This window comes from Lolium perenne, chromosome 1 (assembly GCF_019359855.2).
Source record: "Lolium perenne isolate Kyuss_39 chromosome 1, Kyuss_2.0, whole genome shotgun sequence".
In the NCBI taxonomy this organism is placed as follows: Eukaryota; Viridiplantae; Streptophyta; class Magnoliopsida; order Poales; family Poaceae; genus Lolium; species Lolium perenne.
Genome location: NC_067244.2, coordinates 249,784,334 through 249,798,627, shown reverse-complemented (window position 1 = coordinate 249,798,627; position 14,294 = coordinate 249,784,334). Strand labels below are relative to the sequence as shown.

At 44.0% G+C, this 14,294-nt stretch overlaps 1 protein-coding gene across 2 annotated transcripts; it reads right to left on the bottom strand.

The window, feature by feature from the left end:
• Positions 1 to 10,664: 10,664 nt before the first annotated feature.
• On the bottom strand, positions 10,665 to 13,915 carry LOC127327590 (glutathione S-transferase T1). 2 transcript variants are annotated; one of them, XM_051354367.2, is made up of 8 exons: positions 13,734 to 13,915; positions 13,583 to 13,656; positions 13,391 to 13,451; positions 13,073 to 13,126; positions 11,819 to 11,898; positions 11,344 to 11,549; positions 11,046 to 11,254; positions 10,665 to 10,949 (listed from the first exon to the last, which is right to left on the bottom strand). In XM_051354367.2, the coding sequence occupies exons 1-7, from the start codon at positions 13,802 to 13,804 to the stop codon at positions 11,081 to 11,083; spliced, it is 720 nt and encodes a 239-aa protein (XP_051210327.1). In that variant the 5' UTR covers positions 13,805 to 13,915; the 3' UTR covers positions 10,665 to 10,949; positions 11,046 to 11,080. The 2 variants fall into 2 exon arrangements, with proteins under 2 accessions (XP_051210327.1, XP_051210326.1); XM_051354366.2 differs by having other exon boundaries at positions 10,665 to 11,254.
• Positions 13,916 to 14,294: the final 379 nt, after the last annotated feature.

Here is a 14,294-nt window from a genome sequence, read left to right as displayed (position 1 = left end):
AAATAGCCTGAGATGAATTGAAGTGGCGCAAGCAATGGTGTTGTGATATGCATGGACTTGCATGTGGGCAAATAGAATAAGTCATGTACGAGAGGAACTTATCAACCGATTGAATAGTCCCTGCTGGCTGCTAGAACTAATTAACTGCTGATCCAACTTCTTACGTTCCGTTTATAAAATGTATATACATATCTGCTCCACTAAGTAACCTGATATGTGTGCATGTGCTTCACCGACGTTACATATTTTGGACGAGCCAGTTATTTGAACATATCTTCGTTGGGAATAGAGTGGCCCGAGAGAAACGCCAATTTACATGAGCTTTCTCGAATCCAAAATATTGAGAGAAAAATGGAAAAAGTTATGAACAAGAAAATCATGCATTCATGCATGTTATTATTTTTCTATGATATGCATGGATCCATTCCAAACTTAATTTGAACCTTCTCAATCATCTCCATGTATCAAATATAATTTTCATAGTACAATTGAGTCTTGTCTAGGTATACCAAATTGATGAGCCGACCAGTTCATGCAAAAGTCCAAACCGTTGGAGAAGGGTTGGTGATATGTATATTTAACCCATCCCTCTAATGTTAAGGATGTACATACGAGAAGACCGTAGCAATGAAAAGGCCCTAAACATGGAATGATGAAAGGCCCTAACAATATTAGATTAATAGTGCATTGGCCGGATCTTGATTTTGTGACCACTTGAATCTGATACCATATTTAATTGATGAGGCAGTCAGTTCAGTAAAAGGTTCGAACTAATTGGAGAGGACAAGGGCTACTAATATGTATATTTCAACGAGATATACCTAGCTTCTATTGGTTGTTATTTCGAAATGCTAGCGTGTGTGTAAATCATTTTTTTGTTCTGGTATTAGCATCTTGAAAATATTTCAAAGTTGAATGCACAATTGTGATACACAAATTAGCGCATCTAGGTATACCTAGCTTTGCTGGCTATTCGAAAAGTTGCCTCTTAGCTTCTATTGGTTGTTTCTCGGAAACCACCATCTGGTGATATACATCAGATTTTATTTGGCTAATATATCTTGAAAATTCTCTAAAAAATGTAAGTAAATTCTTGAAACAGTGGACAAATGGAAGCCAAGAAAATGCAGCTTTTTATTTTTAAATACTTAAAATTTGTATTCCAAAGTTTTTTTAAAAACCTGAAACAAAATTCTAGGGCTAGCCGATGATGTATACTACAAATCAAATTTGTTAAATTTTGTCATTTTTGTGTAGCCTAGAATATAAAGTAGTTTGAATTGAGATTTTACAGGTTTGTTGTATACATCATTGGCTACCTCCAGAATTGTGTTTCAGATTTTTCTAAAAAAACTTTAAAATACGAATTATGAGCGTTTAGAAATAAAGGATTAGGTGCAGTTCGGCCTTCTTTTCGAGTTTAGCATGTTTACACACCTTAAATAGTTTCCCTGCTAGGTGCTAGACCTTTTGATTAAATATATTCTGCATATCTGCTCCGCTAAGTAACCTTACGTGCGTCTGTGCTGGACCAATTACATTTTTAGACGTACAGCTGAGCACAGTTCTGATCACGATGTGCCACCTAAAAGAACTGGATTTGGACAATGTTACACAAAAGTCATCATCATTTCCATTATCCAGTTCAGTTGAACAGAACTACATACTGTACTATATATATATCCACGAAAACTGTCGGCAAAGTTTTTGCATTTTAGCAAAAAAAAAATACATTATCCATTTTATTCAGTTAGTTTCTACAGGTTATTTAGTTTTAAAATCTGGACAAAATAATTGATCAGAATTTGAATTGATACTGCCGATCATTTCTGCAGAAGTTGAGAAGTATGTGATACCAGATACCACTATTGCGAGACTAAGAGCATGTCTAACAGATCCCTTATTTTTCTACCCCTTAAAACACGAGTAGAGGGCCCTGTATTCACTTTTCGCTGGCAAAAAACTTGTCCGAGCTAGCAGACCCCGTATCCCCACCCCGTAAAACAGAATTCTACGGAATATTCTGTTTTCAGCGGCGGCGCGCGGGTGGCTATGGCGGCGGCGCAGGGAAAACGGTTGGGAATTCCGAAATATCCGCGCGCCCTAGTGAAATGGGATGAGGGGTTGGCCCTGTATTCAGCCTCCCGCCCTGTACAAGTAAGGGGCGAAGAGCCGCCCCGTAACCAAAACTGTAAAAAATCGATGCGGGGGCTTGTTTTACGGGGTCTGCTAGACGGCCGGGTAGCGTCCAACCCCTTATTTCAGCAGTTATTATACGGGTTTGACCCTTTTAAGGGATCTGTTAGACATGCTCTAAGAACATCATCTCTCCGAAATTCTCAGAACGTCTAACTACATATTTTTTTGAAGGGTTTTGTAGGTTTTCACCCAGGAGTGTTGCTTAATATTTAGCTGTTTGTGGTGGCCTTCGCGTGGCACTGCAAACTCCTTGTAGATTGCGTGCAAGTAACCAAGATTAGATATACAGAATCCGATTCAACGATAGAGAAGTCAGTGGTCTATCAAGAAATATTTATGCCTGGTAGTTGTGTTTACGTGCACACAAGCACGGCTCTGTCGGTGAGATGCTCCACATTAATATCAGTCCTTCGGAATACAGGGGTACAGTTCGTGGGCATCGCAGTACGTGTTAATCCATGGTTTGCCTTAGTACATGGCTCCATGCCTACCTAATTTAATGGCTCCATGCCTACCTAATTTACAAGAACAAACCCCGACGGGTACACTTCATGGCTTCACTGTCATCCACGCACCGAGCCGCCGAGTCGTCTATATCGTACCCACAAAATTTGGATTTTCCTTAATTTCAGGTGAATGGTTTAATGACTCAGCTGCTCCCCAGAGCATATATCGTTTTGACTATATTGCCGATATATCCACATCTCTCGGAAAACAATTGACTGTCTGATGCTGACCCGGGAGGATAAGTTTGTGCATCATGACGGTGTGCATGCCTCATGCCGAGTCGCCAGATTCTTTCCGTGAGCCCCGCATGTGTTTGCTATCACCGAGTCGCTGACTAGTGGCTCCAAGCGTGGGTTGGGCCACTCCGTCATCGATCTCATATCGATATGCCCTTGGTGAGAGGTTACATTCACTGGCGTGAAACCATCTTACCCTACTGGGTGGGGCTGAACCGAAGTTAGCTCTCCTAGACGTGATCGTACGTGGATCCTCATGCCAGCCGCCCGACTTTGTGTCATACTTTTCTATCCCTCCAATCGCTTTTTCATGCACCTTTGTAGCAGCTGCCATTGATCTCTATCCTCTCATCCTTCTCTCTCCCGCCTGTCGCTTTTCTGCTCGGTGAGTCCTCCTCATCCTCTTACCCCTATTTGGATCTTATTTCTCCTTGTATGTGTGTGCTATAGGGTGCTCCAATCTTGCATACATGTTCCTATAATGTCAGATGAATTAGGCAAAAATGTTGGATGCATTTTTTTTGTTGCAGACCGTGACACCATTCTTACATTTTGGTCCAAACAAATAGTGATTTGCTACATACGGTATTTGTTTTTGTTACAATGGAATGAACGAAATATTGTGAAAGTATTTTGCCACACGTCATAAGTTTTTTTTTCTTAGAAGATCCTAAACACCTTGTTATTTAGTCACAAAAAACATTTCATTCCTCGGTTGCCAGCTGGTTATTCAGTTCACAAGCTTCCAGGAAACCACATACCACAAGACTGATGAAGGGGTTGCCTACTACAAGACGCATGAAGGGGCTGCCTATGAATAATGCTAGTACCTGACATTACACCAACGCACATCATCTAAAAACCGAAAGTCTTCCCAAGCAGCCCATTGGAAGGTGAGAAGCACAACCAGTCAAGCAGACCCACGGCGCATGACATCGCACACGCCGCAGAAATCTCTACCGTTGTCTTCCTCAAACCCATCTCCAAGGGTGATCAACGCATTGACCTTGCCAGCCCCGCCATCAACGCCACCATGACGCCAGACGGCGCAACCGTCTTGCGCGCGTCCATCATCCTGCATCCATCACCGAAACACCGATGTGCCACGCCGCCGAGACTCGCCGACCTCGACACGGTGGATGAACACCACACCACCGCTGCCCACCACCATCGAGAAATACAGATAATGACGCCATCGTCCGATCCAGGAAACCCGGATCTAGGGTTTTCCCCGGAGTAGCACGAGTGAGAGGACGCAGACTGCGACGGTAATGCCTTCAAGGAGGTTGCAACGCGTGATGTCGCCATCGCCCACCATGACCGGGGTCAGGGCACGGTTTTCACCGGCAGCCGCTCATCCCAAACTCGCTGCTAGGAGCAGATGTGGGATCAGGAGATCGCAACAATATCATTGGAGCAGATGAAGCATCTGTGATGTCAGATATATGAAAATGTAAGGGGCAAACAACAGGAAGATGTACTTTTGCAACATAAGTATATTCTTCTAGTTCTCGTACCTTATTCTTTTTTTTTTTGAAGTAAAAGCACAATATATTAAGCAAGCAAGCCGCCTCATTAAAAACCTTCCAGTCCCCTTAGGTACCCTGGTAAGGAAAAGAGTGCGTCAGAAACTTGCTGCTTCAGACAGGTAGAGTCAAATTACAATCCTTCTTGATACTCTCCAACACACACGTCGGAGCAGAACCAAGGAGGCAACCCGAAGAACCACTCTTACCTAGTTGTGCTAAACTATGAGCTACTGAATTACTCTCCCTATCCACTTTTCCAATTCTAATGGTAAAGAACACTTTCAGCAACTCCCTAATCTCACTGTAGATGCACCAACTATTTGATTTGTCCATATTATTGCATGTCAGAACTTGAACAGCCCGTAAGCAATCCGATTCAAGAACAGATGATCTACCCTTAAGGGCAATCAAGTGTTTTAAACCCTCCAAACATGCTAGTGCTTCAAGATCCTCTGCCCCTGCACACCCAGGCATAAACCTCCAATCCGTGAGGACTGGATTACCTTGGTGATCACGTACCACCACGCCAATTCCGCCTCTTCTTGTCATTGAATCCCAGGCTGCATCAACATTCGCCTTTAGCTCACCTTCTGTCGGGGCAGTCCATCTCGAGTCAGCAGGTGAACCATCAGTATTTGCTAGACGCTCCGTTTCCACTGGCTGTTTGCCTTTCGGCTCCCACCCAGAGCCGGTAGCAGCCACATAGGAGGACAGATAGCTACAAAGGTAGGGTACCGAGGCAGAAACCCTCGCCTTTCCATCCCCATGGACGATGTTGTTTCGATGGTGCCATACTCTCCACAGCATGAAAATGATTTTCGTTCTCATCTGTTCTGAAACGTTGCACAATAAAAGAAAAAACCAATCATCCCCATTAAATCTGAAAGCCTCTTCAGTAGGCAGATCCCAATGATTTCGGAGTTCATGACGAAGGGCCTTTGCCAAAGTGCATCTGATAAGAGCGTGATGCGAGTCCTCACTTTCGACCCCGCAAATGGCACAAGTCGGTGCAAACGAGTTTATGCGCCGATGGAGGGCCGACCGAACAGCCAGGGTCGATGAGGCCACCTTCCACGCGAAAACACGAAGTTTCCGAGGGACCTTGGCCTTCCAGATTAACTCCCACAATTTCCTGTCTCCATTTGGTTCCGAACTAGACTGCCCACCGCTCAGTCTTGACAGACGAGGTTGGAGACCAAGGCGGTAAGCCGACCGAACTGAAAAAAGACCATTACTTTCCGGGAACCAGGCCACGAAATCATCACATTGTCTTCTCGGAATCTTGATTGCCAAGATCGCATGTACATCCATCGGTATACAACACTCTCGGACCCTCTCTTCATCCCATGTTCTAGTGTCGGGGTTTATGAGTTCTGAAACCCATCGGCGTCTCGAATTCCCTCTCCTAGCAATCACCTTTAAAGCATCTGATCCGGGAATCCAATTGTCTCGAAATATTCGTACACTCGATCCAGAACCGATCCTCCAAATAGCGCCTTTCTTTAGCAACTCCAAACCGTGCATTACCCCTTCCCATGCCGGTGATACATTCTGAATAAACGCTGTGTCAAGAAGGTGCGCCGATGGATAGTATCGTGCCTTTAATAACCGTGCACATAAGCTATTAGGACGTTGGATTAAACGCCAAGCTTGACGAGCCAAGAGAGCTTGGTTAAAAATTCTGAGATCTCTGAAGCCGATACCACCCTGTGATTTTGGTCGAGTCAGTTTTTCCCAAGACATCCAGTGCATGCGTTTCCTATTTTCTTCATCTCCCCACCAAAAGTCACGAATAATGTGAGATAGATCATCAGTTAGGCCCACTGGAAATTTGAAAACCCCCATAGCATATGTCGCCAAAGATTGCAAAACAGCCTTTACAAGTGTTTCTTTCGCAGCACTCGACAAATATTTCTCTGTCCAGTCACAGGCTCTATTCTGAAAGCTTTCCTTCAAAGTTTTGAATTTGCCTTTCTTCATTTTACCTTCAGGAACTGGAAGCCCGAGATACTTCTCCTCAAAACTTGAGGTTTCATAGTTGAGGAGCCCTTTGATCTCATGTTGTGCCTCAAGGGTGCATTGGTTGCCGTACATTATTGAACACTTGCCCAGACTAACAAGTTGTCCCGTGCTTTTTTCATACTTGTCCAGAATTGATTTTACCACCGTTGCTTGTTGGACAGAGGCTTCAAAAAATAAAAGACTGTCATCCGCGAAGAAAAGGTGAGAGATACCAGGGGCCCGTCTACAGATTTGGAACTCACGTAGTGCCCCACTTTCGATCTCTTTTCTGATCAAACAAGACAAGCCATCAGCCACAAACAAAAATAAATAAGGCGAAAGTGGATCACCTTGGCGAAGCCCGCGAGACGGAGAGAAAGAGTCCAACATATGTCCGTTAAAGCGAATTGAGTACCGTACGGAGGTCACACATGCCATCACCCACCGTATCCATTTGCTTTGAAAGCCCAACTTCGCTAAAACTCCTTCCAAAAAACTCCAATCTACACGGTCATAAGCTTTGGCCATATCCAACTTATATGCACAAAATTTTGATCTAGCCGCACCCCCTGTCTGTATTGAGTGGATGCACTCAAAAGCCATCAAGGCATTGTCAGTAATAAGACGCCCGGGGATGAAAGCACTTTGAGTCGGCGCAATGATCTCATCCAAAATAAGGCGCAGTCGATTTGCAATACACTTCGACACAACTTTGTAGGTCACGTTGCATAAACTAATAGGCCTGAAGTCCTTCAGTTCTTGTGGTTCATTCTTTTTGGGTATCATGACAATAGCAGTGTCATTAACTTCAGAAGGCATAATTCCAGATTCAAAAAACAGCTGCACTGCTGCAACAACCTCATCTTTGAGTAAACCCCAGTTACGCTGTAAAAATCTCGCAGGAAAACCGTCAGGTCCCGGGGCCTTTAGGGGCCCAATCTGAAAAAGCGCATCACTGATTTCCTTCTCTGTATAGGTTGCACATAGAGCCTCATTCATGGCATCAGTCACAACTTCATTAACCAAATTCGTAACCCCATCTGGAGCAACAGACTCATCTTTTGTGTACAGGTTTTGGAAAAATGCAGAGGCCATATTTTCCATCTCATTTGTATCCATTGTCCAAGAGCCATCAGATCTTTTCAGCTTTCGAATTTTGTTTTTCCTTCGCCTCTTTGATGCTTGTCGATGAAAGAATTTTGTGTTTTGATCCCCTTCTCGCAGCCATGTAACACGGGAGCGTTGCAGCCATGCTATCTCCTCCCTGTATAGAAGTTCGTCCATCTCCTTTGTGAGGTTTATTCGCTCCAAATTGCTACTGTCATCGTTGCGACCATGTAACTCTTCAAGTTTGGCCCTCTTCTTTTCAATTTCCTTTGACAAGGATTTAAAATGGACAGCCTTCCACCTATACAAACCGGACATCACCTCCTTCAGAGAATTATTTATGTCGCCTAGATCCTGACAGGGCACTCTACGCGACCATGCTTCCTCTACTGCCGCCGATAGGGAAGGCTCTCGTTCCCAAGCCACTTCATAGCGCCGTATAGGCCTATCCAACCGACAATTTTGAGCCTGCTCCACTGATAAAAGGAGAGGAGTATGATCCGACCTGGACGAAGAAATGTGCCTTAGTCTAAAATCTGGAAAATATGCAGACCAAGACGGGGAGGCCACAGCTCTATCCAACCGGACCTTTACATTGCGTTCTCCTTTCTGTTTATTGTCCCAAGTCCAAGGAGTCCCCACAAAACCAATATCGTAGAGATCACAGAAAGATAAGGTCTCTCTGAAATCCCTCATCAAACTTTCAGAACGTCTAGTCCGTGAAAAGTGCTCTTCTTGCCACATAGCCTCATTAAAGTCCCCCAACATTAACCAGGGTTCAGAGGAATTATTTTTGACTGATCGAATTGTAGTCCAGAACTGATGCCGATCACTTGCTTTTGGTTCGCCATAGACAAAGGTGCACCGCCACATACGATCATAAGGGCCACCACTAATGTGCACATCAATATGTCGCTTACTAAAAGAAAGCAGATCAACAGTGATTCCTTCCTGCCAATATAGCGCTATACCACCTCCTTTGCCGTCCCCAGATACTTGAAAGCAGCCATTCATCCCAATACGGAAGCGAAGATTTTTAACTCGATCTTCACTTTGTCTAGTTTCACACAGGAACACCAAGCAGGGTTTATAGGACTGTACAAGACAGTCCAACTCTCGAACTGTCGCAGGATGCCCCAACCCACGACAGTTCCAGCCTAGGAGACACATTAGGCCCGGCGGTCATCCTCGAGGGATGCCGCCGATGATGCCAGATTTTCCAATTCAGTATTCTGTTTGTGCATTTTCTTTGCCTTCTTCAAATCTTTCGTTTTCACATACGGTGGAGGGAGGGGAGGGGGCGTAGGGGCCTCGCCATCGGTAGGATCGGCCTCCATACTGTTATCACCACTCTCCTCAGACAGATTCATATCCAAATGCCTTCTAGCTCCAGGATCACTCTCACTTCCTTGTACCACATTGGCGTTATGAGCATCAGTTTTGATTGGACTTGTGGCAGAGTCTTGCAGATCTTCCGTTGTATCTAAATCAGCCTCATCTGAAGACCGCTTTTTTGGGCCAACGCTGTGTGCCTCAGTTCTGCCAGTAAAGCCTCCGCGTAAAGGAGCCCGAGGAGCCAGTCGGCGAGGTGCCGGTGTAGGCTGGCTTGCTCTTCGGACAGCTAGCATCCACGACCCATACTGCAGTTGCTGTTCAGTCCAAACACCGTCACCACATTCCTCGTGATCATGCCCCAGGAGGCCACATCGCTTGCAGAAGAAAGGAATTTTCTCATACTTCACCGCTAACCTTCTCTTACCTTCAGGCATTGTTAATGACACAAATCTCATAAGGGGCCTGGAAATATCGATTCTCACCCGAATTCTCACATAGTTTCCATCGTAGAACAATTTTGGGGTCATCTGTACCTCCTTAATTCTGCCAACACGTCGAGCAAGATCATCCACTACTTCTTTTTTACGATATAATTCTGGTATGCCATGAATTTGTGCCCACACATAGACGCCATCAAAAACAAATTTCTCGGGATCACTTAAGCCATCATAATCTTCGATAAGAACTCCCCAGCCCCGAAAGGTCCAGGGGCCCTGATGAACCACTTTTTTCCAGTCACCCAAGCAGAACATCTGGAAGATGAATAAGTTTTCACCAACCTCTCTGCAGATCGGATCGCGGGACAGATTCCAAACGACTTTCATCTTCTCCACCAGAGCATCCGTACTGAAGGTGCGGGATGTGTGAACCTTGCCAATCGCCAGCCATCTGGCTTCTTGCTGGTATACTTTTGCTTCATCCACCCCGATCACGACATCATCGAGTTCTTCTTCGTTCAGCTCTAGATGGCTGAACATATCATCCAGATCTGCATCCTTCCCTCTACTAGACGACGCAGAGGCCCCCGATGCAGTAGACGGGGTTGTCACAGGGTTCGTCCTTACTTCCTCGTCTTCCTTCGTCTCCATGATCACCAGCTTAGCCTAAACCCTAGGTATACGTCCAGAAACGCAGCCGCCAGGGAGAACACAGCGAAGAAACACAGAGGAGAGACCGGGCGAGCGAAACCGAGGGCGAGGGGAAACGATAGGCGGAAGGGGGAGCCGGAATCCGGCCCGATCTCACGGTGGCGGAAGAAATCGCCCCGGAGCAGGAAACCCTAAGCGAGAGTTGTGATCGGGTTTATTTAGAAATCGTACCTTATTCTTTGTTGGTACATATGGGGAGTTGTGATCGGGTTTATTTAGAAATCCGAGCCTTTTCATGCGTGAATGAATTGGCACGATGGGCGTATATCACTGTCTTTTCCTTGTAACTTTCTTTCTTGCGCTAACTGACAGTAAAGGTGCTGCGTACCGCAAGAATCTAGGGATGATGTACTGATTATGTTGTTGATCAAGTTATCTTTGAATGGGCCGGGCCAATGAAGGGTGTTTTTTATGGCGTACTTTATATTACTACGTATGTTTAATTATGTACATGTACCGAAGCAAAATATTTGATAGGTGCATATTTACAGTACACATTACCGTGATGTTTGATTTCTATATGCTTTTGGAACACAACAAAACGTGGTCATCTTGGAGTGAAATAAGTTGGATTAGTTCCACGAGTTTCAAAAGCTTGTCAGTAATAGAAGCAAAATTTAAATGTTTGTTCTTCTGTCAAAGAAGGAATTACATACCTCTGTCTGATGTTTCCAAGTACTACATCAACTTAACAATTACATCTGCGGAAAAGAATGATTCATATTTACTTTTCTGGTGGTGGTGTAAAGAAGCACGGCAGAGCTCGGCATAGCAGCTAGACTCAGTGGAATACTTAAGGACCACCCTTTTGCTTTGTAGCATGGTCAAATCAATGTATACATCCGTCAGTGCTGAAACACCACAGGAAAAGCTTTACTTCATGTTTTCTGCAAAGGACAGGACAACTGTAAGGCAGATTTTCTTACATATACACAACTCAGATACTCTTATTCTTTCCTCGTGATATATACTATACTGCGTACATTCTTAGTTTGCAGACAACAAGGTATGAAACTGTTCAGAGCTTGGACACTGTTTTGACGCGATTGGCGGACAAGCGTGCCTTCATTTTGAAGATGAGCTCGTGTGCTTCCTCAAAATGGGGGCCCGTGGCCTTCTTCACGTTCTCCATCCAAGCACCAATCTTCTCACGAGGTCCCAGGATACTGTCACGCCTCTCGTCACCCACCAGCTGCAAATAACCACCATCCTCCCTATTTTCAAAAAAAAAAAAAACGATGGCAGAAATGACACAAACATATGTATTATACAGGGGCGTACCTCCAGCTGCATTATCTCGCACACTAGGCTGAGGTCCGCGATTGATGGCTGGGGGTTGCCATTTAAGAATTTTGAGTCACCTTTGAGCCATACAGATTCAATTGTTTTCAGTGACCTCACCAGCAGGTTTTCACCCTCTTTTGCAGCCTTGGGATTTGGTGTCATACCAAGAGAAGGACCCAATACAGTGTGCAGTACAAAGGTTGCTACATATGCAAGTATGCAAAAGGATCAAAGGATGGCAAAGGGCTAGATTGTCAGGAAAAAATCTACATTATTAGGTGATACGAATGGTAGATGTTTCCCCTTTAGAATTTAGCAACTTTTACCAGCATAGCTGAATAAATTATTCAACTTGTGATGGCAAAACTCAAGTGGAAAAAGAATGATCCATGCTGAATGACAACTCCACACGATGACCAATAATAGCCTAGCAGGACTCTCCATCTATGGATTAAATAAGGTTTCCACTCACCTGCACCACGGCGTAAATTTGAGTGATGCCAATCCAAGATGGACTCGATTTTTGCTCTAGTAAACAAGTCCACAGGATACCTATGCGCGAAGAAAAAATTAATAAGACAGTGAAGTCTGCAGGATACTATGTGGGAAATAATAATACGATAGTGACTTTGAACTATCAATGAAGCCCCCATCATACTGAGAGCAATTCCAATAGTGTAGCCAGCTGCTGGCTATAAGCCAAGTGTCATGTCATCTATAGCCAACTTAGAGTCAACACATACAATAGTGAGCTATAAAAGTGTAGTAATTTATCAATGTATGACCCACCTTTCACTCTCACAAAGTGCCTAGGAGCACGTGCTAGAGCTGGCTCTTGCATAAGAGCCCACTCTCCTTCTCTCTCCTCTCTCTCCTCCAACTAAGCAATAATATACTATTTTAAACCTTATAGCCAGCTGACTAGGACTTATTGTACTTGCTCTGAATGAAATTGACATTTTTTAACTATATGATGATAAATGAACACATTATCTCAAAACCAACAAAGGAACCTTAACTATGTAATAACTCTCATTAACTCAGAATTGACCAAATCAAAGCTGCATTCATATCCAGTCCAATAAGCGAAACCAGTCACGATTGTCACTAGTTTCGAATTGACAAAATCAAAGCAAACACCATGGGGTGTAGCACTCATATCCAATCCAATATGGGAAACCAGTAACATAACTCGTGAGCTAAGAGCTGACCAGAACAAGTAAATTTTATAAGGGAATGGGATCATAAGTCCATGAGCAGAGAAGCCATCAAATCAAAACTGATTCTTAGAAACAAAATTCAACGTGCAATGTTGAAATAGCATGGAGAACCAGCTCAGAAACTGTTTTCGAATAACCCACCAAACAATTGAGTTGAGCTCTCATAATTCCCCATAGTACGAATCCATGTATCTGGCACCTCATCTATTAAAAACTGTGTACATCAGCCCCTATGTTGACCAGCGTTGCACACGGCTGGCTCGTACACGTGGCTTCCTAGAAACACTGATTGCGGACATTTTAAGACACCATTGTATATATATTTATCAAGTTTCTAGATCGCAAGCTTATATAAATTATGCTGATGTTGGCCATAAGTTTATGGAATGTGTAGATAGAAGCACAGTGCTTGTCACGGTAGAAGAGCGCTGAGGGAACCCTAATGAGAAAATAAAAAGGTGGTTGTCACATATAAAGTTCGAATCGTGAGAGGAAGGCTAACGCACCAGTGATCTGGAACTCCAGGGAAGACCGTCGCAAGATACCTCAAGATAGCATGGCTGTCACAAAAATAACAAATGTAAGTTTGATGAGGAATTTTAAGAACGATTAAAAAAAGGTGGAAGTAATTAAATAGCATGCTTTATCAATTCAGAGCCATTCTATGTGATGAACTGGTAATGTTAATGGGCTGTGTTAAATTAAAAGCTCAGGAATGCAATGGAAACAATGTGCACATGAGCAGATGGTGAATGTTGCTGGGAGGTGTAGTAGCTAGTCAGACTTTGAACAGGTGAGTATTTTTTTTTAGAAGGAATGGAGACCTTTCGAAGAGTCTGAATCTTCCATCAACAATCGCCGGGACTTGACCCATTGGGTTGATTTCTGAAGAGAAGTTGGTCAATCAGTCAGGACAGGAGCAAGTGGCAGACAGACATACTGCAGGTCTTGATGGAAGGAGGAAATTCAGAAAGGGGGCGACTGGAGCCTAGAGGAGAATAAGCCACAGTTCTTACTCTTGAACTCTGGTGTGCGGTGCTGGCCCTTGCCCAGATTGACGGTAACCTCCTCGAAATCGAGCTTGTTCACCCTACACTCAAAATCGATCAATCGCGATAAGAGGAAGGAACGCGCTTGAATAGATCAGATGGGGAGGTGGGTACGTGCCTGCAGAAGATGATTAGGGCACGGGAGGGCTGCGAGAGGCGGTCGGCGTAGACCTTGAGCATCGCCGCCATGGCTGCCGGCCTCCTCCTACTCCGAAGATCGATCGACTAGCTAAGCTTGTCGACTGCCAGAGAGCGGAGAGGAGGGGAGACATTCTCCTCCTCACACTTTACGTAAGGCGTGACGTCATGACCTGACGCATCGCCATGGTTTCTAAACAAACGGACGCACGCTACATAATGATTAATCAAATTCTCTCTGAAACGAGGCACAAAGTTTTGCCATTTCTACTGACATACTTGTATATAATCCAAATGTCTTAAGGAATAAGATATATATAAACTTAAATAAAAGTTACTCCCTCCAACTCATATTACATCTCGCTAGTATGGATGTACCTAAAATTAAAATATATCTAGATATATCTATATTAGTGGCAACTAATATGGATTAGAGTGAGTAACATTCTCTATGTTTGATCAATATTACAGACAAAAATATGAAATATACGATACCAAATTAATATTAGTAGATTCACCGTAAAATATATTCTTATATTAG